Source organism: Ursus americanus, chromosome 28 (assembly GCF_024610735.1).
Source record: "Ursus americanus isolate L20-20 chromosome 28, mUrsAme1.1.p, whole genome shotgun sequence".
NCBI lineage: Eukaryota > Metazoa > Chordata > Mammalia > Carnivora > Ursidae > Ursus > Ursus americanus.
The window spans coordinates 30,920,623-30,946,894 of NC_142154.1; the positions used below are offsets into that span (position 1 = coordinate 30,920,623).

At 36.5% G+C, this 26,272-nt stretch overlaps 1 protein-coding gene and 1 pseudogene across 1 annotated transcript in view; one reads left to right on the forward strand and one right to left on the reverse strand.

Moving 5' to 3' along the window:
* The window catches only part of ARIH1 (ariadne RBR E3 ubiquitin protein ligase 1), a 117,589-nt gene that overhangs the window by 62,115 nt on the left and 29,202 nt on the right, over nt 1-26,272 (reverse strand). The window contains exon 2 of the mRNA XM_045795266.2: nt 6,141-6,208. Coding sequence (XP_045651222.1) covers nt 6,141-6,208 — 68 coding nt within the window. The remainder of the gene's footprint in view (nt 1-6,140; nt 6,209-26,272) is intronic.
* On the forward strand, nt 22,995-23,086 carry LOC123790738 (U6 spliceosomal RNA; annotated as a pseudogene).

The window sequence follows — 26,272 nt, forward strand, 5'->3', positions numbered from 1 at the left end:
GCTGCTATGAAAGAGAAAACACCAAAAAATTTAAATAGTCCCTTCCCCATTAGCCCCTCACCGCCTTCACCAAAATGTATTTTTAAAAGAATAAATTACTTGTTTGGGTGGTCAGGACAAATTGGCTTAAACCATGAACTAGAAGTCTGGGGGCAAATAAGAATTACTGGCAAAAATCTTACTTATAACTCTATGGCCCTCACTAGATCGTAAGCTCCTCCTCCATGGCAGGGACTAGGGCTCTGTAATGAATAAACAAACAAAAAATTAATATGCCTGGTATATGGAAATGAGGAAAGACAGTAGAGAGACAGGACAGAATTTGAAGTACTTCGCAATTTTGCCTAGGATAAGATTTCTCTTTAAGTATGTCAAAATGAAAAGAAAATGATACTTGAACATATTGTATTACCAACTGAGAAATACGATTTTTTAAAAAATGCTATGTAGGGGCGCTTCAGTGGCTCAGTTAGTTAAATGTCCACCTTCAGCTTGGGTCCTGGTCCTGGGGTCCTGGGATTGAGTCCTGCGTCCTCGGTCTCCTTGCTCAGCGGGGAGCCTGCTTCTCCCCCTACCTCTCCCCCTGCTTGTGCTCTCTCTCTCTCAAATAAATAAATCTTTAAATCTTTAAATCAATCAATAAACAAAGCAAGCTATGTAACAAAATTATTGGCCACACTGCCTAACTTTTCTTATGATTCTTGGGATCCTAAATTGTTACAAGATTGTCATACGAGTCACCTTCATATTTATACTCAAGGACAGGAAGATGCATACACAGTGTCACTGAAGGTAAGCCTCCTTACATTCTGGGTTTCTTCTCATTTTCCAAGGGTATTATATTAAGGGAGGAGGAAGGAGAAAGAACGGAAAGGGGCCTCGGCATTGGTGTGTTTTAAAGTTCTCAGGTGATTCTAATGTGCAACCCCTTTAATAGTTTATCAGTTGATTCTCTGGGGTTTCCTAGGTAGATATTATATGGTCTACAAAAATTTCTCTTCCTTTTTTAAATAAAAGCTTTCATTACAAATGAGTGCTTGTTTTCTGAATTACATAGTTAATGTGTTATTGTAACACTTTTCTGGGATTACTGAAGAAAGTTCACAGAATACATAAAAGTATAAAGAAAAATCTCATAATATCCATAATCCTCCCATCGCCGAATGATTTTTATACCACTTATTTCATTTTCTGTGTATTATTTTACTTACCAGAACTTCTAGTACATTTATATGCTGGTGACAGCCAGTACCCTGTTTGATTTTATTGAACATCCTTCCAACGTTTCAAAATTAAGGGTAATTCTGCTGTAGATTATTAGTTGATACCCTTCATGAAACTTTGAGAAATTACCTTCTTAGTTTGCTAAAAATTGTTTTTTCTAAATCATGGGTATCACTACCCTGTTAAAAAGTAGTAAATACTATAGATGAATTATTTTTTTCCTAATGGTGTCCATTCTTGCATTCCTAGGAGAAATCCTACTAGACCATTAATTCTTTCATTTTATTAAATATTATTTATGAATTCAACAGCTATGTTCATAATAAAGGTGATTTATATCTTATGCAGTCTTTCTCAAATTTTGTAACAAGGAGTATTCTGATCTGGCTAACAGGAATTAAAGATGACTTCTCTTTTTCTATGTTCTGAAATAATTTTCAATAGAAACTTCCAGCTCCTTGATGGCTTATTGATAAACTTGACCATAAAATCATCTAGTGGTTTTTGGAGAAGGAGAGGGATCTTTTGGTACACTTACTACATTTTTCCATGGTTATTTTTCTACTTCTTGGGGGACAAGTAATTTCTATTTCTAAGCTTTCAAATATATTGGTAAAAGTGATACTCAGTATTCATTTATAATTCTGAAATATTTTTCCTATCTATAATTATGCATTATTCCCAATGTTGTTTATTTGTGCCTTTCTCCCTTACCCCCATCATATCTGCCAATGGTTTATTTCCTCACCCATTTCAACATAGCTTTTACTTTTTAGAAGCAGTCTTAGCTGACAGCAAAACTGAGCAGAAAGTACAGAGCATTCCCATTTACCCTTTGCCACACCCCCACACACACAATCTGACCCACTATCAACATCTCATACCAGAGCGGCACATCTGATAGAATCAACGAATCTACATTGACACATCATTATCACCCAAAGTCCAGAGATTATATTAGGGTTCACTTTTGTGTTGTACATTTTATGGGTTTGGACAAATGTACAGTGATATATATGCAACATAACAGTTTCATACAGAATAGTTTCACTGCCCTAAAAATCCTTTCAGCTCCACATATTCATCCTTCCCTCTACCTAACCCCTGGCAACCACTGATCTGTCTCTGTAGTTTTGCCTTTTCCCAATGTCATATAGTTGGAATCATACGGTATGTAGCCTTTTCAGATTGGCTTCTTTCACTTAGTAATAAGGTTTCTCCATTTCTTCTCATGACTTCATAGCTCATTTCTTTTTAGCACTAAATAACATTCGAGTGTCTGGACGTACCACAGTTTATTCGTCCACCCACCAACTGAAGGACATCGTGATTGCTTCCAAGTTTTAGCAATTATGAATAAAAATGCTATCAATATTCATGTGCAGGTTTTTGTGCAGACGCAAGCTTTCAACTCATTTGGGTAAATATCAAAAAGTGTGACTGCTGGATCCTATGGTAAGAGTATGTTTAGTTTTGTAAGAAACTGACAAACTGGAAGCAAAGCAGCTATGCCATTTTGCATCCCCACCAGCAATGAGAGAGCTCTTGTTGCTTGGCAGCCTCCTTAGTATTTGGGGGTGTCAGTGTTCTGGATTTTAAACATTCTAAGAGGAATGCAGTGGTACCTTGTTTTAATCAGCAATGCCCTGATAATATCTGATGTTGAGTATTCTTCATACGCTTATTTAACATCTGCATATCTTCTTTAATGCAGTGTCTATTCAAATTTTTGCCCACAGGGTTTTTTTTATTAGTGAGTTTTAGGAGTTCTTTGTATATTTTGGATAACAGTCTTTATCAGATATCTTTTGCAAATATTTTCTCCAGGTCTGTGGCTTGTTTCTCATTCTCTTGATAATTTCCCTTTAAAAAAAACCTTTTCAAAGATGTTTTTGTTTTAGGTATTTTTGCTCTCTATTTCATTTATGTTGCTTTTATCTTAAATACCTATTCTACTGTCTTTGGGTTTATTTTGTGTTTTTCTAAGTTCCTGTTTCACAGGCTTTGTTTTCTACCTCTTTTTCTTATAATGACCCTAAGCCTACAAATTCCCCTGTATCTCTTTAGCCATATCCTACATTTGTACTGTCACTGTTTAGGTATAATTCATTTTTGGATAATAAGAGTTACTTGAAAGTGCGAAAATAGAACGCATATTGATTTTTACTGGAATTCATTATATCCTAAATTTGACCAGTTTGAAAATAACATACTCTGAAAGGCACCATATATCAATACAAATTTTAAATCCTATTTACTGATAAATAGTCTAGAAAAAAACACATTAGGGTGAGAAGAATTATGTGCCAAGGGAGATAAGGGAAAGAGAGCATCCACAAAACAAGAACTGAGTTATCAAAATAAATAAAATGGATACTGTTGAACTAAACAATCAAGATGGCTAAATAGCAGAATGGGTGCAAAAAAGAAATGCAAGTTAGTGAATTAAAGATAAACCTGAGGAACTTCACAGACCAGAGGAGAAAGACAAAGATGACAAGTAGAAAAAACATTTTGAAAAAAGTTAAAATTAACTTCCAAAAGGGATCCAGAAATTTCAACATGTGACTAACAGGGATTCCAGAAAGCATTAAGAGAATCAAGAAAAGGAGAAGAAATAATAGCTAAGAATTTCCCCAAACCAAAAATATTAGTTCTCAGACTTAAAGGGCCCAACTGAATATGCTTTCAAACACTACCCAAAATTTCAGAATATTAAGGATTTCTCTTAGAGCCCTTAAAAATTTAATACATATGACTTAAATGACTAAAGATATATTTTGGAGAGAAAAAGATAAATTTGGAGAATACAGTGGGATGCAAGAGACTAGTCAAAAGAAAAAAAAAGTTAAATATATGCTAGTAAAAATGCTTATAAAGGTGACTGCTAGAAAAACTGAAATAAAACATGTAACTCTGAAATTGGGGGGGGGGGGGGGAAGAGAACTTGATCTCAAGCAAACAGAAAAACCAAACAGAAAACATAATAAATATAAAGCACAACTTACAGTGGCAATAATTAAATCTAAACATATTAGTAATCATAGTATGGCAGTGCTAATTTCAAATGTAGCGTATAATGTGAAACTCATTTAAAACACTATTTAAAGATTTAAAGGTACCCAATAACATACCTCCAGAATATATAAAAACCTGAAATTACAAAAAGAAACTGAAAAGTTCACACACACATAAAAGTTTCCAAGCTTATTTTTTAATCATACTTACCACATCTAAGTACAGTATTTAATTGAAAATGCTTTCAGCAGTGTCAACAGTGTTATAGGAGAAAATTTTCTTTGGAGAAATACATGAATAAGAAACAAACTGTTAAGTTCACTAGAAGAATATCAGATATAAATAATGAAAACTCCCTTTCCTAACAGAAGTGTCATAAAATAAGCCAGAAAATAAATGTTACCAAAATTAAGAAATACCACTGACTTCAAAAAAGGTGGTCAGATCCACAGGGGGCGGTGGGGGCAATCTCAGGAGCATTTTATTCTGCATGAACCCTGGGAAAGCTATATATGTTTAAGAACATAAGCTCTGGAGTCCAACAAACCTGAGTTTGAGTGCTAACTCCTTGTGTTACAAAACTGAGATAAATATATTAAGCCCTAAGCCTTACTGTCCATATCAATTAAGTGGGGATAATAGTTTCTAACACTATAAAGCTATAAGGAGGATTAAATGAAATAATGCCTGACACAAAGGGCTCAATAACTAAGAACTATTTTTTGTTACTATTAAGTTGTATTTGGTGTGCAATGTGTGAGAAATCGAGCAATGAAGATGCCTGGGTGGCTCAGTGGGTTAAGCGTCTGCCTTCGGTTCAGGTCATGATCCCACAGTCTTGGGAGCTTACTTTTCCCTCTCCCTGTTGCTCCCCCTGCTTGTGCTCTCTCTCTCTCTCTGACACATAAATAAATAAAATCTTTTTTAAAAAAAATTGAGCAATCTTCTTGGTATTATTTAATATCTGTTTTGCAAAGTTCTTTCAATTTTAAAATCAAATGGGAAGTATTTTCCATTTATTTCTCATAATATTTGGGTTTTCAATTCTCAACAACTAGTGTTATTCTTTATTAAAATTAGGATTGCTAACTTTAGACTAAAGAATACGGCTGATAGAATAAATATAGGCTGTCACCCTACCACCTTAACAAGTATTCCCAATCTACAGAAAAAAAAAAAAATTAAGAATGGCATTAATATCGTCCTTCACTAGTCCTGTAATTTCTTCCCTTTTAGAACTAGAAACATTTTCAGAGAGAAAATATAAAAAATACTCAATGGAATATAATCTTGAAACCAGAGAACCAGTCCATACTGCTATTGTGTTCGTCAGGATACCCTGAGCAACTTATTTTTACTGAATAAATGTCATTAATATGCTTAACATAGGTTTTAAGTTTTATGGGCAAGAAAATCTTAAGTAATTAATCAAAGATATTATTCATATGTTTGAAGACTGTATCAAGCACTTTTTAAAATGTATTTTATCTTCTTCTTTTAAGTAGGCTCCACACCCAACATGTGGCTTGAACTCAGGACCCTGAGATCAAGAGCTGCACTTTCCACCAACTGAGCCAGTCAGGTGCCCTCAACCACTTTTTCAAAACACATTTTTAGTTCTCAGTACTCAAGAGGATGTAATTTTGAAGATATTGAAGGAGAGCCCCCATCTTAGCTCCACAATAAAAGGAACAATAAGCCTGAGTTCCCTTAACACTAAGTTTATTGCAAAATTTACAGATGAGGAATATAAGAAATTACAGCACATACTACTTGCACACTGGTTTTTTTTTCACATACTTGTCTATAAATCAATTCCTTATATGCTTCTTATAAATTCAGTTCAACAGGCTTTCTCGGTTACTTCTAAGTACAAAGCTGACAATATAGTTCCTTACCTTTCCATTAGCTTCTCTTTATCCCAATTGAAGTGGCTAAGGAGTATTCTTGTGATAGTTGCTGGATTCTAAAGAAGGGGGGAAAAAAAGTTATTTTAAGGTAATAGTACTTCATTGACATTTAGTGAATTTTAGGTTGAATTTAATTTCATCCCACCCAAATTTCCTTTCCTGTTATTTCTTTGTTCTACAAAGAAAATACAAAATTTAATTGTAAGATCAAGACTATGTAAAAATAGCCTGCCATACTAATTTGTCAGGTTTCTATAGGATTCTAAAGCAGAATTCAAAATAAGCCAAAAAGAATGGATAAAGAAGATGTGGTTCATATATACAATGGAATATTTACTCAGCCATCAGAAAGGATGAATACCCACCATTTGCAACAGCATGGATGGAACTGGAGGGGATTATGCTAAATGAAGTAAATCAATCAGAGAAAGACAATTATCATATGGTTTTACTCAAACTAAGGAATAGGGCGGAGGACCACAGGGGAAGGGAGGGAAAACTGAATGGAAAGAAATCAGAGAGGGAGACAAATCATGAGAGACTCTGGACTCCAGGAAACAAACTGAGGGTTAGAGAAGGGAGGGGAGTGGGGAGATGGGGTAACCAGGTGATGGGTATTAAGGGGGGCAGGCAAGTGTGGTCAGGAGCACCGGGTATTATATGCAACTAATGAATCATTGAACACTACATCAAAAACTAACAACGTACTAAATGCTAGCTAACTGAAAATAAAAAAAAATTTTTAATAAACCAAAAAGAAATTTAATGAAAACTTACTTATTAAATCCAGCACTAATTAAAATTAACTATTTTACAATTAAGATTTAGCAGACTGTCACTGTTAATCAACAAAATTTCTAATCAATAAAATTTCTAATACCTTATTGTATTAAATGGTTCAAATGCGTCTAAACCATTTATAAGCCATAAGGTCCTTCAGAGATATTTAATGAAAAATCCAAAGTATTTTTACCAGGTAATAATTTACAGAGTATAATCTGAGGTTGCAGTTTCATTTCTAGAAGGAAAGGCTGACAGCATGAAATGAACCTAAACTTAACTGTCCTATTGTTTGCTTTCATTTAATTTCATTAGTATTTATTTCCATTTCTCATGAAACTAGCCAGGTTACTATCTGGGTACAGAATTTTAACTTAAACGCTAGTTACAATGTCAGAGGTGGAACTCAAACCTGAATCTGCTTATTTGTAGGTCATGTATAATTTTATTACATCAAATAACATTTCAAACAGGATCTCTGTATAAAACTACTTTTGTGTCACCACAGTTAGACCACAGTATGAGTTAACAACTGATTTAATTAAAAAGTAATCTTGTATAAAAATAATGTCATGGAACAATACAATTCGTCACAGAAAAAAATCACATACACTGAATACCTCCCCAAAAATCTTTAAAGATGCAAACATGGTAACTCTCATTCATCCACTCTAGACACATTTTGCTAATCCATTTAGGTACTCCTTGCTTCTTGGGCCCAGACTCTGTAAAGAATCCTCCTTCAACATAGCATTTGGCAGACACCACCACTTTACAAGAGTTAATATGTGAAACAAACAAACAAAACCCCCCCAAAAAACCCTATTAACTGATCCTGTTTTAGGTTTATTTGTAAAGAATATACAGACACTGTTTTGTCCAGCTCTTTCTCAGAAATGTGGTTCAACAATTTATTAACACCCCAACCCCCTCAACCCAACCCAACTCTGTTTGCAAACAGGTTTTCACAACAGGACTTGCCGGCAATTGAAATTCATTTAGGTTTAGTCATATGTAAAATAAAGGCAATAAGCCTACCAATTGGGAGAATTAAGTCCAGTAGTACCCATGAGAATTGTGTGACTGTAACTCTGTGGCACCCAAACACACTGTGTTTTCTGCCAGTAGACAGAATGCTTGGGAAAAATGTTTCAGGAGTTGCTGAGTCTCAACTTGCAAAGAGTAAAAAGGCAGAAGAGGACAAATGCCCTCTGATGCCCTTTGATGTTGCTGTAGTGTCTTTTCTGTGCTTGAGTTCTAGTATCAAAAATTGGTCCTATCTAGAGGTTCCCAAACCTGTTACTGGCTCATCAAAAATTATTATGGAAAGTTCAGTTAAAACACAGATTACTAGGGTCCACCCCCATAGTTCTACTTAATAGGTTTGGGGTAGGGCATCCTCAAATGTGATCATGACCCAAGGGATTCAGAAAATTAAACCAGCATTCCCTCAGGATGAAGAAAACATGACAATTTTTCTACTTTTTTATCTCATCCTTCAAAAACTCCTGTGTAGGTGTATGTGGCTCATGCACATATTACATCAAAGGTAGATGCTCAAAAGTTTTTCCCAATAGGATAGACTGAAAAAAATTCATCTAAACCACACTGAAATGATAATGCCAAAATACTTATATTCTGCCAGGGTCTATGCTATGGGGCAGGAGATATTTCACAATACTAACTAAGTAAGTGTATTTGGGTCACTATTTCAATGTAGCTGGCTCAAGTCATTTATGTGCACTGCATATAAGGAAAGGTAATGGGGGAATAACACATAATGTGAATCTACTGTATTCCAAGCCCTGTGAAAGGTATTTTATATACCCCAATAATTCTCAAAGCTCTCTGTAAGACAGCACTTACCTGCCATTTTAAATATGAGAAAACCATGACTAGACTCTTGGAGGTTATAAAAATTACCCAATACTATCCAGTTAATTAAGTGAAAAAGTGAATTTTAGCCTAAGACAATCTGGATCTAATATTCTTTCACGTACTCCTTGTAGTAGAACCTAAAGGAATATTAAAGATCTCATTTAACTACCAATCGTATGTCTAAATATCCTTTACATCCTCCACCAAAGGATGTATCAGGACAGGATGAGGGGATGGCAGAAAGCTAAGAGACAGAAGGGAGCTTTCTGAGAATGTTCTATTTCTTGAATGTGATGGTTGGTTATATGAGGGAAAACATTTCTCAAAACTATATACTTTAAAAGGGTACATTTAGTCATATAGTCATACACCAATAATGTTAATTTACTTAAAAACAAAACAATATGACTTACGGTCCTGGCCAAGATGGAGTAATAAGCTCACTGCAGTGGCTCTCTCTCCCACTGATTACAACTAAAAACTGGACAAAATACTCTTAAAATTAAACAGCAGGCAGACTGGGGAGGGAAGTGAAGAACAACAAATAAGGTGGTGGTGAGCATCCTGTTTTTTATCTCTTATTTCCTGGTTTTGACCCATGAATGGGCCAAACAGGGAAACTGTTGTAGCAGGCGTATGAGCACCTAAAACTGAGAGGAGAGCATCTTTTTTGCTAGAGGATTATGGCAAAAGGCTCCTAACGATGTAGGAGAAATACTTTTTTTTTTCTTCTCCTGTTTCCCTAAGTCTTGCCTGAGGCCAGCCTCATCCATGAAACTACGCTGCTTCAGAATGACAAGAGAAAATCCACTGCTCTGAATAGAAGAATCAGGAAGAGGGCCCTGCTGTGAAAAAAAAAATTGGGGGAATCCCTATTCTTTTCTTTTTTCTCTTGCCACTTCACCTCAAGGCATGACAGGTTGGAAACTAAAACCTAGAGAACTCCATGCTTCTGGCTAGAGGAATAAAGAAAAGGGCCTCTAGGAGTCAGAGAAAGATGGGGAAATCACTGAGAAGAGAAAGATGGAGGAGTAGACCCCTAATTCTGCATACGAACCTGGGGTCACCTGCAAGCTATGCACATGTGGAACGTGGCTAAAGTACAGGAGAGGCTTTCAGAATAGAACTATAATACAAATCACTGCCCAAATTCTAGATCAATGTATGTGGGAATGGAAGGGCAACTCAACACAGCAAAGGCTTTGAAAACTGAACAGATAATGGAACCACTACCTATATAAAGTGAGAAAGAACATGCACAGTTATAACCTAACTAGATTGACTTGTTTACTGAAACAAAACATCCTCCCCTCTCTAAAGAATTTAACAGGATGGAGAGTTTCACAAGATAATATTCAAAATGTCCAGGACAGAATCCAAAAATTAACACACATCTCAAGAACAACAAAAATCTGACCAATTCTCAAGGGAGAAGATAATTAATAGATGCCAACCCCAAGATGACCCAGATATTAGAAAAACCAAAGATTTTTAAAGCAACTATTAAAAACATGATCCGCTAGGTGAGAATGGAACACCTTAAAATCAATGACACAAATTCTTAGGAAAGAAGTTATAAAAAAAAAAAAAAGAATCAAAAGGAAACTTTAGAAATAAAAAACACGAAGTTTACTGGACAGGCTCAATAGCAGAAAGGAGATGACAGAGAAGTCACTGAACTTGAAGATATATCAATAAAAAATTATCCAAACTTAACAGAAAATCTTTCTTTTTTCTTTTTCTTTTTTTTTTTTTTTAAAGAACAGTCTCTCTCGGGGCACCTGGGTGGCTAACTGCATCTGCCTTCAGGCAGGGTCCTGGGATGGAACCCCGCACTGGGCTCCCTGCTCGGTGGGGAGCCTGCTTCTCCCTCTCCCTCTCCCACTCCCTCTGTGCTCTCTCACTCTGTCAAATAAATAAATAAAATCTTGGGGGAAAAAAAAGTCTCTCAGGGCCCTGTGGGATAATACTAAAAGCTGTCAGCCTAGGATGCCATATTCAGTGAAAGTATACTTCAGGAATGAAGACAAAGATATTCTCTGACAAAAAACAAAAACAAAAACCAAACAAAAAAGGGGGGCGCCTGAGTGGCTCGGTTGTTAAGCGTCTGCCTTCGGCTCAGGGCGTGATCCCGGTGTTATGGGATCGAGCCCTACATCAGGCTCCTCCGCTATGAGCCTGCTTCTTCTCTCCCACTCCCCCTGCCTGTGTTCCCTCTCTCGCTGGCTGTCTCTCTCTGTCAAATAAATACATAAAATCTTAAAAAAAAAAAAAAAAAAACCTAAGAGAATTCATTGCCAGCAGACCTGCTCTAAATGAAATGCTAAGTTCTTCAGGTGCAATGGAAATGATCCCGGGGGGAACATGGAATTTTGGGGAAAAAGAGCAAGAGAAATGGTAAATGGGTAAATATTAGGGACTATTTTTCTCCTCTTATGTTCTTGAAAACATATAAAATTACTGAGACCAAAAATTATAACATGTAATGGTGGGGGAAAGGGTTAAAGGTATAGGATGTGACACATATGACAACTATAATAAAAAGGCATTGGGAGAAAAGTAATCTATATAGATTTGAAGCTTCTATGTGTTACTTGGAGTGGTAGAATATTAATTCTAAGTAGAATGTGAAGAGTTAAAATATTTATATTATAATCCCTGCAGCAACCAATGAATAACTAGAAATCAAAAAAATTTTAAAGAACCACTTACAATAGCACTGAAACTTGAAATATTTAGATAGAAATATAACAACATATGGTGAAAACTGCAAAATACTGATGAAGGAAATAAAAAAAGACCTAGATAAATGGATAGATACTATCTTCATGGGTTTGAGAAACTCAATATAATTAAAATATCACTTCTTTCCAAATTATCTATAGATTCAACTCAATACCAATCAAAATCCCAGTAGGATTTTTTGGTAGGTATCAACAAAATGATTCTAAAGCTTATATGGAATAGCAAGGAAACTAGAACAGCCAAAATAATTTTGAAAAGAACACCAACTGATCAAGACAGTATGGAACTGGTAAAAAACAAACACACAGATCAATGGAACAGAAAACTCAGAAACAGACCCACAACTATATGGTCAACTAATCTCCAATAAAGCAGGAAAGAATACCAATGGAAAAAAAGACTGTCTCTTCAACAAATGGTGTTGGGAAAACTGTACAGCAATATGCATAAGAATGAAACTGAACCACTTTCTTACACCATACACAAAAATAAAATCAAAATGGGTGAAAGACCTAAATGTGAGACAGGAAACCATCAAAATCCTAGAGAACACAGGTAGCAACCTCTTTGACATCAGTCATAGCAACTTCTTACTAGATCTGTCTCCTGAGGCAAGGGGAACAAAAGCAAAAATGAACTACTGGGGCTTCACCAAGATGAAAAGCTTCTTGGGGCACCTGGGTGGATCAGTTGGTTGAGCAGCTGCTTTCAGCTCAGGTCATGGTCCCAGAGTCCTGGGACCTTGGGCTCCCTGCTCCCTGGGGAGCCTGCTTCTCCCTCTCCCTCCACTGCTCCCCCTGCTTGTGCTCTCTATCAAATAAAATCTTGGGGGGAAAAAAAAGCTTCTGCAGAGCAAAGGAGACAATCAACAAAACTAAAAGGCAACCTACAGAATGGGAAAAGGTTATTTGCAAAAGACATATATGATAAAGGGCTAGTATCCAAAAGCTATTAAAAAACTTACCAAACTCAACACCCAAAAAACAAATAATCCAGTTTTAAAAAATGGGTAGAAGACATGAATAGGTATCTTTCCAAAGGAGACATACAGATGGCTGAAAAGATGCTCCACATCACTCATCATCAGGTAAATACAAAACAAAACTACAATGAGGTATCACCTCACAACTGTCAGAACAGCTAAAGTTAACAGCACAGGAAACAAAAGGTGTTGGTGAGGATGCAGAGAAAGGGGAATCCTCTTGCAAGGTTGGTGGGAATGCAAACTGGTGCAGCCACTCTGGAAAACAGTATGACAGTTCCTCAAAAAGTTAAAAGTAGAACTACCCTATGATCCAGCAATTGTACTACTAGGTACTTACCTAAAGGATACAAAAATAATGATTCAAAGGGATACATGCACCCCAATATTTACAGCAGTATTATTAACAATAGCCAAATTATGAAAAAAGAGCCCAAATGTCCACTGACTGATGAATGGATAAAGAAAATGTGGTGTACACACATACACACACACACAAATATTACTCAGCCACAAAAAGGAATGAAATCTTACCATTTGCAACTACCTAGATGGAGTTAAAGAGTATTATGCTAAGAGAAGTAAGCCAGTCAGAGAAAGACAAATACCATATGGTTTCACTCATATGTCAAATTTAAGAAACAAAACAGATGGACATGGTAGGGGGGAAAGAGAGGCAAAGCAGAAAACAGACTCTTAACTACAGAGAACAAACTGAGGGCTGCTGGCGGGGAGGTGGGTTAAATGGGTGATGGGTATTAAGGAGGGCACTTGTGATGAGCACTGGGTGTTGTATGGAAGAGATGAATCACCAGATTGTAAACCTGAAACTAATGTTACACTGTAGGTTAACTAACTGGAATTTAAACAAAAACTTGAAAAACAAATAAATTGTTATTATTAAGAAAAGAACAGAACACCACCTGATCTCAAAATATACTATAAAGCTATAGTACTGGCAAAAGGATAGATATACCAATCAAAGGAACAGAAGCCAGAAATAGATCCACACAAATATGGCAAAGTGACTTTTTACAAAGATGCTACAATTCAAAGGAAGGAAAAGAGCTTTTTCTAAAAACAGCACTAGAATAATCAAGACATCTATATACCAAAAAAAAAAAAAAAAATCAACTTTAACCTAAACCTCAGACTTTACACAAAATTAATAACGGATCAGACCTAAATATAAAACACAAGACTATAAAACTTCTAGAGGAAAATCTTTGTGGCCTCGGTTTGGGCAAAGAGTTCTTAGATAACAATAGCACAATCCATAAGAAAAACTGATAAATTGGAATTCACCAAAATGAAAAGGACATTGTTAAGAAAATGGAAAGAAAAGCCAGAGACTGGGAGAAAGTATATGCAAATTATATCTTACAAAGGACTTGTATTTAGAATACATATTTTTAAAATCTCTTAAAACCTAATAAGAAAACAAAAATCCAATCTTAAAAATAGGCAAAAGCTTTGAACAGACACTTCACCAAAGAAAATCTACACAGAGGCAGGAAAAAGAACAAGAAAAGATGCTCAACATTATTAGTTATTTGAACACAGGAATTGAAGCCACAATGTCACCACTACAAGCCTACCAGAATGTGGGGGGGGGGGGGGGAGGCAACCTATGAGACAAACCCCAGTGATGCAGAATACATGGTATAACCGGAAACTTCATACACTGCTGATGGGAATGCATAATAATATAGACACAGGACAAAATTCAGCAGCTTCTTATGAGGTTAAACATATACTTACTACAAGCCCCAAAACTCATTATTAAGAATTTACCTGAAAACTTATCTTCACTCAAAAACCTATATAACAAAGTTATATAGGTTTATGCCTACCTGGCAAAAACTGAAAACACCCAAATATCCCACAACTGGGGAATGGTTAAAGAAACTGTGGTATATCCATAATCTACTCAGCAACAGAAAGAATTACTGATACATACAACAATATGAATAAATTTAACATGCAAATTCTAAGTGAAAGAAGCCAGATTCAAGAGGCTACATATTGTATGGTTCCATTTATATGACACCATGGAAGAAACAAAACTACAGGGATGGTGTATAAATCCCTGGTTGCCAGGAATTAAGAGCAGGAGAGGCTTTGAACAAATGGGGTAGCAGGAGGGAATTTTTAAGAAGGCCATTATGGAACTGTTCTATATGTCGATTGTGGTAGCAGATACAGAACTGCAGGCCCTGATCAAAATTCATGGAACTGTACACCCGAAAGTATAAATTTTATATAAATTAAAATATAAATTTAAAATATTGTTATAAAAGTAATTTAACCTACACTGGATCATCTATAATGGAGTTCTGACTGTTTAAAGTACAGTTAAGTGTCAAAACAACGATGTTGAATAGAAGGAACACAGACATGAAATTATCCAGTGCCAGGCACTCTATATACATCATATTTCATTTAATCTTCACACCAATACTTTATACAAGGTAGGCATTATTTACATTTTACAGATGAGGTTTAGAGAGATTATGTCATTTGACACACGATGAAACAGATTAGTAAAATCTGAATATTAGAAAAATTTTATAAAAATTTATGCTGTGGTACCACCCTTAAAGATTCTGATTTAACTGCTTTAGGCTGGGGCCCAATCAAAGGAGAGGAATCATCTATGCATGCTACCAAAATTCTTGATTAATTGAGTAGAAAGTCAATTCAAACTCTTGGTTGAAATAACTCTTCATCCTATTCTTACTGGCGGTCCTCATTTTTTAAGATATAAACAAACAAAAAGATTTAAAAAGTTACGAGCAAAATCAATATAATTAGAAAATTCATACTAGAAGGAGCACATTTAACTTTTACGGCAATGAAACAATTTGAAATCTCTCATATTCTCTAGTGGTAAACTCTAAAACAATGGTCCCTCATTTGGGCTACATATTAAAATCTCTTGAGGAACTTTAAATACTTGGACCTCGCCACAGCAATTCTGATTCAATTGTTTAGAATGGGACATGGGTATGTGAATTTCTCACCCAAAGGTGTTTTTTTTTTTTTTTAAGATGCGTTTATTTTGGAGACAGAGAATAAACACGTGCAGGGGGGAAGGGCAGAGGGAGAGGGAGAGAGAGAATCTCAAGCAGAGTCCTCAGGACCTGAGGGAAAATCAAGAGTCAGATGCTTAAATGACTGAGCTACCCATGCACCCCTACCCAACGTTTGTACCTAAAATTCCCCAGATGATAGTAATATGCAGCCAGAATCAGGAACTACTGCTCTAAATAGTTTCCAACTATGGGAGCTGCGAAAAAGTAAAGTGTATATATAGATCTCCAATATGAACACAGCAGGGTAATACTGTAGTAATTTGAAGAAAATTACATTCTAAGGTTATAGCAGCAGTATATGGTTTGAAAGTAACTACAAAGTTCTGTTTTTAAAAAGTGGGTGTGAATATGGCAACTCTCCCAGCTGAGGCCTTAATATCAAAGCACTATCATCCTCCATCCTTCAATCAAGCGGTTCTCAACTTTGGTAGCACATTAGAATCACATGAGGAACTTTTAAAAACCCAACTGGCAGGCCACATCCCACACACCAAATACATCAGAGGATGAGGGTGAGGGAAGAACCTGGGCACTGGCAATTTTCTGAAAGCTCCCTGGCAATTTCATTACATAGCCAAGGTGAAGAACTACAATTCTAGACGTACACATGTATGCAGATGCCCACGTTTGAGAGTGTGTTTACAAAATAAATAAATAAAAATAAAAGCGTGACAGAATCTCCTGGTAGAATTAATCAAGTTATTCAATGACATTCCTATGATTAGTATTGTGGGGAGGCAACTATTTTTTGAAAGGTCTCAATATACAACCTTCTTATTTTAGGAGAAAGTTCAATATTAAATGAATGGGTTTCATAATATAAAAGAGTAGTCTAAGATGAAACAGCAAAAAACCACTTTTTAACCCAATTAACATTCACAGAAAAGTGTCAAGAGTCCAGCTTTTCATTTATCTCAGAATTTGATCTGCAATGGAATTAACAGGCTATACATTTCAACACTCAGTTTGACAATATTCCTACACAAAAATGGGCTCATAAAAAAAGAATGAAATCTTGCCATTTGCAATGACACGAATGAAACTAGAGAGTACTATGCTAAGCAAAATAAGACAGTAAGAGAAAGGCAAATACGTGGTACGACTTCATGCCTATGTGGAATTTAAGAAACAAAACAAGCAAAAGGAATAAAAAGGGAGAAATGCAAACCAAGAAACAGACTCTTAACGATAGAGAACAAAATGATGGTTATGGGGGGATTAAAGAGTGCACCTGCTGTGATGAGCACCAGGTGATGTACGGAAATGCTGAATCACTATACTGTACACCTGAAACTGATATAACACTATGTTACCTATGCTGGAATTTAAATAAAAACTTAAAAAAAATGGCCTCATTTTTACATTATGTTTCCATCTAGTTTAATCTATAAGAGCTCCTTGAGAGCTGCTGATGATCCAAATTTTACACACTTGCTTTGTAATGCCTTAATATTAGAAACCAAAAAGCCAGAAAATATAAAAACTTCTGTATAGAAGGAAGTATTTGCAACACCTACAATAAACAGTAAATAAGCAAACATACAAGTCTATATAAAAAACAATCCAACACAAATGGATGGTTTATGAATTTTAATAATACAATTGGCTGAAAAAGAAGAAAATATTCAATCTCCTTAATTACAACAAGTGTTTTTAATCTACCACAATGGCTAAGATCTTAAAAATTTATAATATCCAGGGACAAAGTAAGGGAAATATTTCATGTTAGGGAAATCCAACTTTTGAGAGTAGTTTGGCAGAACTGATCAAAATTAAAAACCCACATGACCTAGGAAAGGATCTAAAGATTCCACTTCCAGAAACCTACTCTGCAGAAATATGTAAGTGGGGGAGGGGGGCACCTGGGTGGCTCAGTCTGTTAGGCATCTGCCTTTGACCCTGGTCATGATCCCAGGGTTCTAGGATCAAGCCCCACATCAGGCTCCCTCTCCCCATGCCACTCCCCATTCCTGTGCTCACTCACACTCTTGCGCTCTCTCTGTCGAATAAATAAAATCTTTTTTATAATTTCTTTCTTTTCTTTTTTTAAGATTTTATTTATTCATTTGAAAGGGAGAGAGACACAGAGACAAAAGCAGGGGGAGAGGCAGAGGCAGAGGGAGAAGCAGACTCCCCACTGAGCTGGGAGTCAGAAGTGGACCTCAATCCCAGGACCTGGAGATCATGACCTGAGCCAAAGGCAGATGCTTAACCATCGTGAGCCACCCAGGTGCCCCAATAAATAAAATATTTTTTAAAAATATGTTAAGTGTAGAGGCGAAGAGTAAGAAATTTCACGTGCACATTATTTGGAAAAGCAATAAAGCAAAGATAACCTACATCTCTCCAAAGGGGGATTGCCTATAAATTATGCCATCCATACTTAGAATATTATGCAATAAAAAACAAACAAACAGGGGCGCCTGGGTGGCACAGCGGTTAAGCGTCTGCCTTCAGCTCAGGGTGTGATCCCGGCGATCTTGGATCGAGCCCCACATCAGGCTCTTCCGCTATGAGCCTGCTTCTTCCTCTCCCACTCCCCCTGCATGTGTTCCCTCTCTCGCTGGCTGTCTCTATCTCTGTCGAATAAATAAATAAAATCTTTAAAAAAAAAAAAAAAGATCTGTAAGCACTGACATGGGAGGATATCCACGAGACTTCACTGAGTGAAAAAAGGAAGTTACTGAGCAATGTACAATATTCCATTTTTTAGTTAAAATAAGTCCTTTTTTTTTTTTTTTAAGATTTTATTTGAGAGAGGGAAACATGAGCGGAGGGGAGGAGCAGAGGGAGAGGAAGAAGCACACTCCCCTTAAGCTGGGAGCCCAATGCCGGACTCCATCCCAGGACCCTGAGATGACCCGAGCAGAAGGCAGTTGCTTAACAGAATGAGCCACCCCGGCACCCCTGGGTAAAGTTCTATGACATACTCAATAGGTAATAAAATGTTTAGAAGGACTTACATTAAAGCTGCTCTGGAGTTACCATCCCTGGAGGCTGGTCTGGGAATGGGGTGAAAAAATGTGGGTTTTTTTTTTATACTTTATAATGATATGAATAGAAATTTAGAGTATTTATTACTTTTATAATAACCAACTATAAACAGTATAAGGCCTTGCTTCTCAAACTGTAGTTCACAAAATCACAATCACCTGAGTCTGTTAGAAATTCAGAATCCTGGGGCGCCTGGGTGGCACAGCGGTTAAGCGCCTGCCTTCGGCTCAGGGCGTGATCCTGGCGTTATGGGATCGAGCCCCACATCAGGCTCTTCAGCTATGAGCCTGCTTCTTCCTCTCCTGCTCCCCCTGCTTGTGTTCCCTCTCTCGCTGGCTGTCTCTATCTCTGTCAAATAAATACACAAAATCTTTAAAAAAAAAAAAAAAAAGAAAGAAATTCAGAATCCTAAGTCCCAATCCACATCTACTGAATCATTTCAACCAGACTCTCAAAAGTTCCTGAGGTGATGTACACGTACAGTGAAACTGACAAGCATTGATACAAACTGCAGAAAGTTCTGAGAGTTGGTTATACTATGAAAGGTTTCATTTCCAATTTTGTAGATTTAATTAAATACTTAATTTCTTTAAGAAATTATCATGTATAATTCAGGTATAATTTTTCTTCTCTTAAAAGGTATGTAAGTATGTTGAGAGCTTTACACTAAGAGTCACTAAAAACTGCAATATAATTAATGCCTAGTCAATGACATTCAACAGAATAAATTCTTTATGTACCCAAAGTTCATACAGAACCATATACAAAATAGAACAGTATTTGTCACCAAAAGATGCTCTTCTTGACTTTGATCATTCAGGGTTTGGTAAAGAGTACAAAAACGCAAACTAGGTATCTTGAACAAAGGGGGAGTTAATAAAAGGAATTCATGCTTAATCGGTAGAAGGACTGAGCAGTGGGGCTGTAAGGCTATGTCTATAATGAATGACACCAGAACACAACACACTGAATGACAAGGAGCTCTCCCTACTTAAGCCACCAATGGAACCACTAAATTTAAGTATAGCAGATGATTGTGATCCAAGGATTAGAAAGCAGGAATCAGGAAGTCATCACTACCACTGCCACAATTGCCTCTAGATACCCAGGAAGCCAGGTGACGTACACAACAAAACAGTCTAGCTGCTGCCTTTGCCACAAATACCTCTTGATACTGCAGAAAGATGAAGAACGGACAATGCACTGCTACATTTCTGCTACTGCAGAAAAATCTCACATTCTTACAACCCAACAAAAAAAAGGCGGGGCGGGGGGGGACAGTGGCAGAAAAGAGAAATAGTTTTTGGCTTCCTAACCTAACACGGCACAGAAAGGTACTTTGGAGAATTGAGGAAAATAATCACAAAATTCCCAAATGGCTTAAAAGCTATATGCATTTAAAACAAATTTACAACTAAAGAACACTAATCCTCAAAGTTTCCCGCTTCAAATATGTACTTCTAAGCTACCCTTAAGAAGGAAGGCAAAAGAGAGGGGGAATTTGTTGAAGGTAATGTTGTTAAGAGACTTTCCCACTGGAAATGCTTCTCGGAAGATTACTTCGGCAAAAATTTCAGTTTAACTCACTACCCCTGGAGATTCATTAAAATGAAAATTTAACACTGACAAGCTTTGACCAAATATAATTCTGTAGATCCATGGTACTTAACTTGAAATTTTGCTGAGGTATGCATTTGAAGTACAAATGTAATCCTGATGTACCAAAACTTGTTAATGAATGCATTTAGTGAACTACCATCAATAACATCTCAAATTTGGCTTTGCTTTCTCCACTTGCCCTTGTACATGCATTTTATGAAGGCAATTACTTCCTTCTATGTCATCTCAAATTTGGAGAGTCAAGATTTCACCTCTGTAAGAATGTCAAGAATTTAATCAGAATTTAATAAAATGTTTCTGTAAAAAGAAGAAAGGATCCTATCATTGTGTGTAATCATTTGGTTTATTCTGTAAAAATTCAACTGCAAACCAAACAGGGACGTGTGATGAAAGGGATACATTAATATGAAGGGTGGGTAAAACTACTTTTCATCAGAAAACACTGTCTTTACATAGCACTGTATGCTTCAGCATCTAGTTGATCAAGAGCCAAGTCACCTCCAACAAACATAACCCTGGTTTTAAACATGTACCATTACATGAGGCCCCGTGCAAGGTAAGATTTTCTTGGGTCTCAGTCTCCTAAGGGTGAAAAAGTTCCACGTACTCTTTCGAGGGGAGAAAAAAATCCTATAGATAAAAGCATAAGAACCAAAAGGAAAGGCCAAGAACCAGGTAACTACCAAGTCCAAATTACTTTGGCATAATGGAGTTAATTTAAACTATAAATGAAGATTCTATATAGACCACCTTATGTTACTTTACTATTTTTGCAGTAGTTCAGAACTATTAGAGAATTATTTAAGAATCTTCTTAGTTATCTATTCATAAGCTCACCTCTGGGTTCCAATTGTCAAGCCCGAAGTATTAGCATTCTATACATAGCTATTGTGGCACACACTGACAAAGTTCCACAAACACACAACCAAAACATTTGAGCGACCTCAGGGTACTGCACTTCACTTGACACAAACACTAGCCATCTCCAAACTACCTAAAGATGGCATACCAAATTGAATTAGTTCCGCAAAGTGAAATGAATATTGAGTGTTGTATAATGTTATCTCTTCTTCTGGAAGCACTTCAAAAAAAATAGATACATACACATCCCCAACTACTTCTTAATAGCAAATTTTAACAGTACAGTATTTGAACTAGTACTTCCTCCTTTCTCATCATAGCAAATCAAAATACCTATTGGTACGTGGTAGGATTCTGATTAGTAATTCACTATTTCTTACTTACACTCTACATATGTGTATATGGTACACAAGAATTTGTAAAATATAACCATAAGTGAGATTCTTTGAAAATCATAATGCTTATTTAAAGGAATATAGAAAGTTTTAATTTGTATCTCAGAAAGACCCTATTAAAAAAAGCCACTGTACATTTCTTTCGAGCTCAAAAAGTAGCCATAAATCCAAATGACCTTGAAATAGACCACTTCTTACAAATCAAAACCACAATGAGATACCACCTTACACCAGTTAGAACGGCAAAAATTAACAGAACAGGAAATAACAAATGTTGGCGAGGATGTGGAGAAAGGGGAACCCTCTTACACTGTTGGTGGGAATGCAAGCTGGTACAGTCACTCTGGAAAACAGTATGGAGGTTTCTCAAGATGTTAAGAATAGAGCTACCCTATGACCCAACAACTGCACTACTAGGTATTTACCCCAAAGATACAGATGCAGTGAAAAGAAAGGGCACATACACCCTAATGTTCATAGCAGCAATGTCCACAATAGCCAAACTGTGGAAGGAGCCGAGATGCCCTTCAACAGATGAATGGATAACGATGATGTGGTACCTACATACAATGGAATATTATTCAGCCATCAGAAATGATAAATACCCACCATTTGCAACGAAATGGATGGAACTAGAGGGAATTATGTTAAGTGAAGTAAGTCTAACAGAGAAAGACAATTACATAGTTTCACTCATATGTGGAACACAAGCAATAGCATGGAGGACCATAGGGGAAGGGAGGGAAATCCAAAGGGGGAGAAATAAGAGAGGGAGATGAACCATGAGAGATTATGGACCCCAGGAAACAATCTGAGGGTTTCGGAGGGGAGGAGGGTGGGGGGAGGGGGTAACAGGGTGATGAGTATTGAGGAGGGCACATGCTGTGATGAGCACTGGATGTTACACTTAACTCGTGAATCACTGAACGCTATCTCAAAAACTAATTATGTGCTATACAGTGGCTAACTGAACATAATAAAAAAATAAATTAAAAACAAAACAAAAAGGGGCGCCTGGGTGGCACAGTGGTTAAGCGTCTGCCTTCTGCTCAGGGCGTGATCCCGGGGTGATGGGATCGAGCCCCACATCAGGCTCTTCCACTATGAGCCTGCTTCTTCCTCTCCCACTCCCCCTGCTTGTGTTCCCTCTCTTGCTGGCTGTCTCTATCTCTGTTGAATAAATAAATAAAATCTTAAAAAAAAAAAAAAAACAAATAGACCATTTCTATTCTATATACAGAGGTACACAAATATACTTCTGTACCATTTAAACGAAGTTTTATAACCAAGCTGTAACAGGCCATGTACATCTCCAGTACGTTCTCCTTCCAATTGTTCTCAAAATACACAGGCTCAATGACTAAGAATCATGAAAAAGTAGCATGTGGCATATACAACTGGAACCTTCCTCCCTTCATGAATTTTATAATGCCCAGACTGAGAACACTTCTACATATATTTGCTGAGAGGATTTTAAAGAACGCAGATAGCAGTGCTCACTTCAGCAGCACATATACAAAAATTGAAACAATAGAGCCTCTGTGCAAGGATGACATGCAAATTCAGGAAGTGCTCCATATTTTTGTGTGAGTTTGGAGAACATCAATTAAGCAAGAATTTTCTTGATTGTTGAAAAATGACTTGGTTATGCTCATCTACCCCTGCTAGAAGTTTACACAGTATATTAACATAGTGCATAATAAAACAACAAAAAAGTAAAGGGGGGGAAGGGAAGAAGAACGATATCACTAAATGTGGACCTTTGATAATGGAGTTGCATTGATTCACTGTTTAAACATTTTTTAGGGCGCCCGGATGGCTCAGTCAGTTAAGCGTCTGCCTTCAGCTCAGGCCATGACCCCAGGAAACTGGGATGAGTCCCGCATCGGGCTCCCTGCTCCGTGGGGAGCCTGCTTCTCCCTCTGCCTCTCATGAATAAATAAATAATTTTTCTAAAAAACATTTTTTAAAATGTGTTTATTTATTTGAGAGAGTACACGCATGTGCATGAGCAGGGGGAGTGTCAGGGGGGAGGGATAAGCAGGACTTCCCCCCCCCCCCCCCCGCCCCCGGCCACTTAGCAGGAAGCCAGACATGGGACTTTATCCCAGGACCCTAAGATCATGACCTGAGCCGAAGGTAGACAGTTAACCGAGTCATCCAGGCACCTCTGTTTAAACATTTTTTTTAATTTAGTGTATGTGCATAGTTTTAGATGTTAATTATAACATCAAGGTTTAACAATCCTCCCTGCCACATCTCAGTCACTACTGATTTCCAAACCTCTGAGGCAAGCATTTTAAATTATTTTTCCTGTTTCTTCTGGTATTTACTACTTTTATCCTAAATAATATGCTTTTGTTCAGATAGTTACTCTTTCTCTTTTAGATATTAACTATTACCATCCTTGTAAATGATGAAGATTCAGCACTTAACATTCACCTTCCCTCCAATCTTTCTTATATAATTTTATCATCATTTTTATTTAAGCCACTATCCATTGTTTCTAACAATCATAACAGGAATTCCAGAGAGGAGAAAGAAGAAAATTACCAAAGCAGTATTAAAATTCATTTCCCTAAGCTTTAGAAGGACACAAGTCTTCCAGTTGAAAGTGTCTACCAAGGCCCAACAAAATGAGAAGATTCACGCTTAACACATCTCTTCAGACAACCAAGGATAAAGAGAAAAGGCTGAAACTTTAAAAAGTCATCAAGAAACAAGAAGCAGACTGGTACTGGACTTAACAGCAACAGTTAAGTGCAGAAGGCAGTTATCTTTCATAAACATTCCAGTCTAGACTTTCTCAGCTGAATCACCCACCGACCAAATCTGAAGGCAAATTAAAGACACCATCAGGGCCACAACAAATAGTATCATAGGAAAAGTTACATGGGAGTTAAATTAAGGATGTAGCCCCTCAAATGAGATTAAATCAAGAAAAAGACACAGATCTAAGAAACAGAGGCTCCAACTCAAGAGTACAGTAAGAGGCTTAGCGGGAAGGGCATCCTGATTAGAAGAGCAGGAGGGAGGGCTCCAGGAGAGTGTCAATACAATCCAAATGACCTTCACACCGGAAGCACTGTTCTCTGGAAGGTCCAGAGCATTTGGCATTAAGCCTGTTTAAAAAAGAAAAAAAGTAATAATCCTAATATACTGCTTGGACTGTCATAAAACAAACATTGTTCAATAGTGTCACTTAAAAAAAATCAAGCTATTAGCAAATTAAGACTTGGCTACGATCACAAATCAAAAGGACTTTGATAACAAAAATATAGGTGGCACAGAGCGGGTTATCAAAGGTGAGAGAAGAAAGGAAGAAGAAAATGTCAAAAGGTAATGGAAAAGAAAGAGGTATATTAAAGTTATAAATGTAATCATTTGGAGATGATAATAACTTTTTCATTTGTTACCACATGCATGTTTAAAACAACAAGCTGGAGAAAAGAGCTACAGTAACAATCATACATTAAGAACTCATTAAGAAAAGGTGCAAAGGATATGAAAAGACAGTTTAGAAAAATGTTAAATTAAACCAAGCAATATTTTATCAGGCTAATGAAAATTTTAAGATTCTTAATAGTGTCAGCAAACGTGCAAAGAAAATGACAGTTCACACACTATTGGTGTAAAGATAAACTCAGTAACCTTTGAAAACGTTCCATCATATTTATAAAAACTGTAAATGTCTTTACCCAAAGTCCAGCAAACCCACTTCCAAGGTTAGGTTAGGTCAAGAAAGGAAAAGGAAGGGAACAATAGGAAGGAGACACACAATACAGGGTGGAAAAAATGCCAAACTGATATGTTCATATCAGAAAATACTGTACAAACAATATTTAAATCCACAGTAATACTGAAGGAAAAAAATTGCAACTTACAGAATAAAGTGGAACTGGAGCAGGAAGCAGGAAAGAGCACCAATAAAACCCATTTATTTTTCTTCTAAAATATTTCAATTGTAGATTGACATTTATTGACATAAGTACACTATTTTTTTTTAAAAAAATCAAATCTTAGCAATGATAGATCCAGTTAACAGTTCCCAACTTCACACCCTAAGAATCCCTTTTCAAAAAGACATTAACCAAATTTTGTAGAGGTACCACCAGCATCCATTTTAAAAGGGAAAACAACTGAAAAGTAGAAGTTCTTTCTGAAATAGTGGCAGAGTCAGGATTAGAAGAAAGCCAGGTCTCTAAAATTCAGAATTATTTTGCTTTATATTGATCTAGATTGGACAATTTTAAAGAAATTATACAATGTGACAAATACTCATTTTAATACTGACATACTATACAAGGTAAACAATGATTTACAATCTAGACTATGAAATACATAAAATACATTTGGAAGAAGGGGCTAATATGAAAATAGGAAAGTAAAAAAGATAACCAAAAAGGTTTCCAAGACCAAAAAAAAAAGGGGGCTCTCAAACCCCAAAACACATCAACACAATTGATTCAAAAAACCTCTACTATGGTATACCATGAAACTTCAAAATCCATTTCCACATTTAAGAGAAAGCAGACTACTTCTTCTCAATGTAGGATACAGCTCATTATAGTATTAACTACTAACCTCAGCCTTTGGGGCCAGAATTTAAGCAGTGGCTACTTGAGATCTTAGGTTTTATAGTCATTTTGAAAATCCAGCAATCTTCACTGAAAACCAAATACAAACCTGTGTCTCCCTTTTCACTTGAGAAGCCTTGAAAAGTGCTATATTAACCTATTTAGAAAAACATAGCCCCTTCCTTCTAGAAGC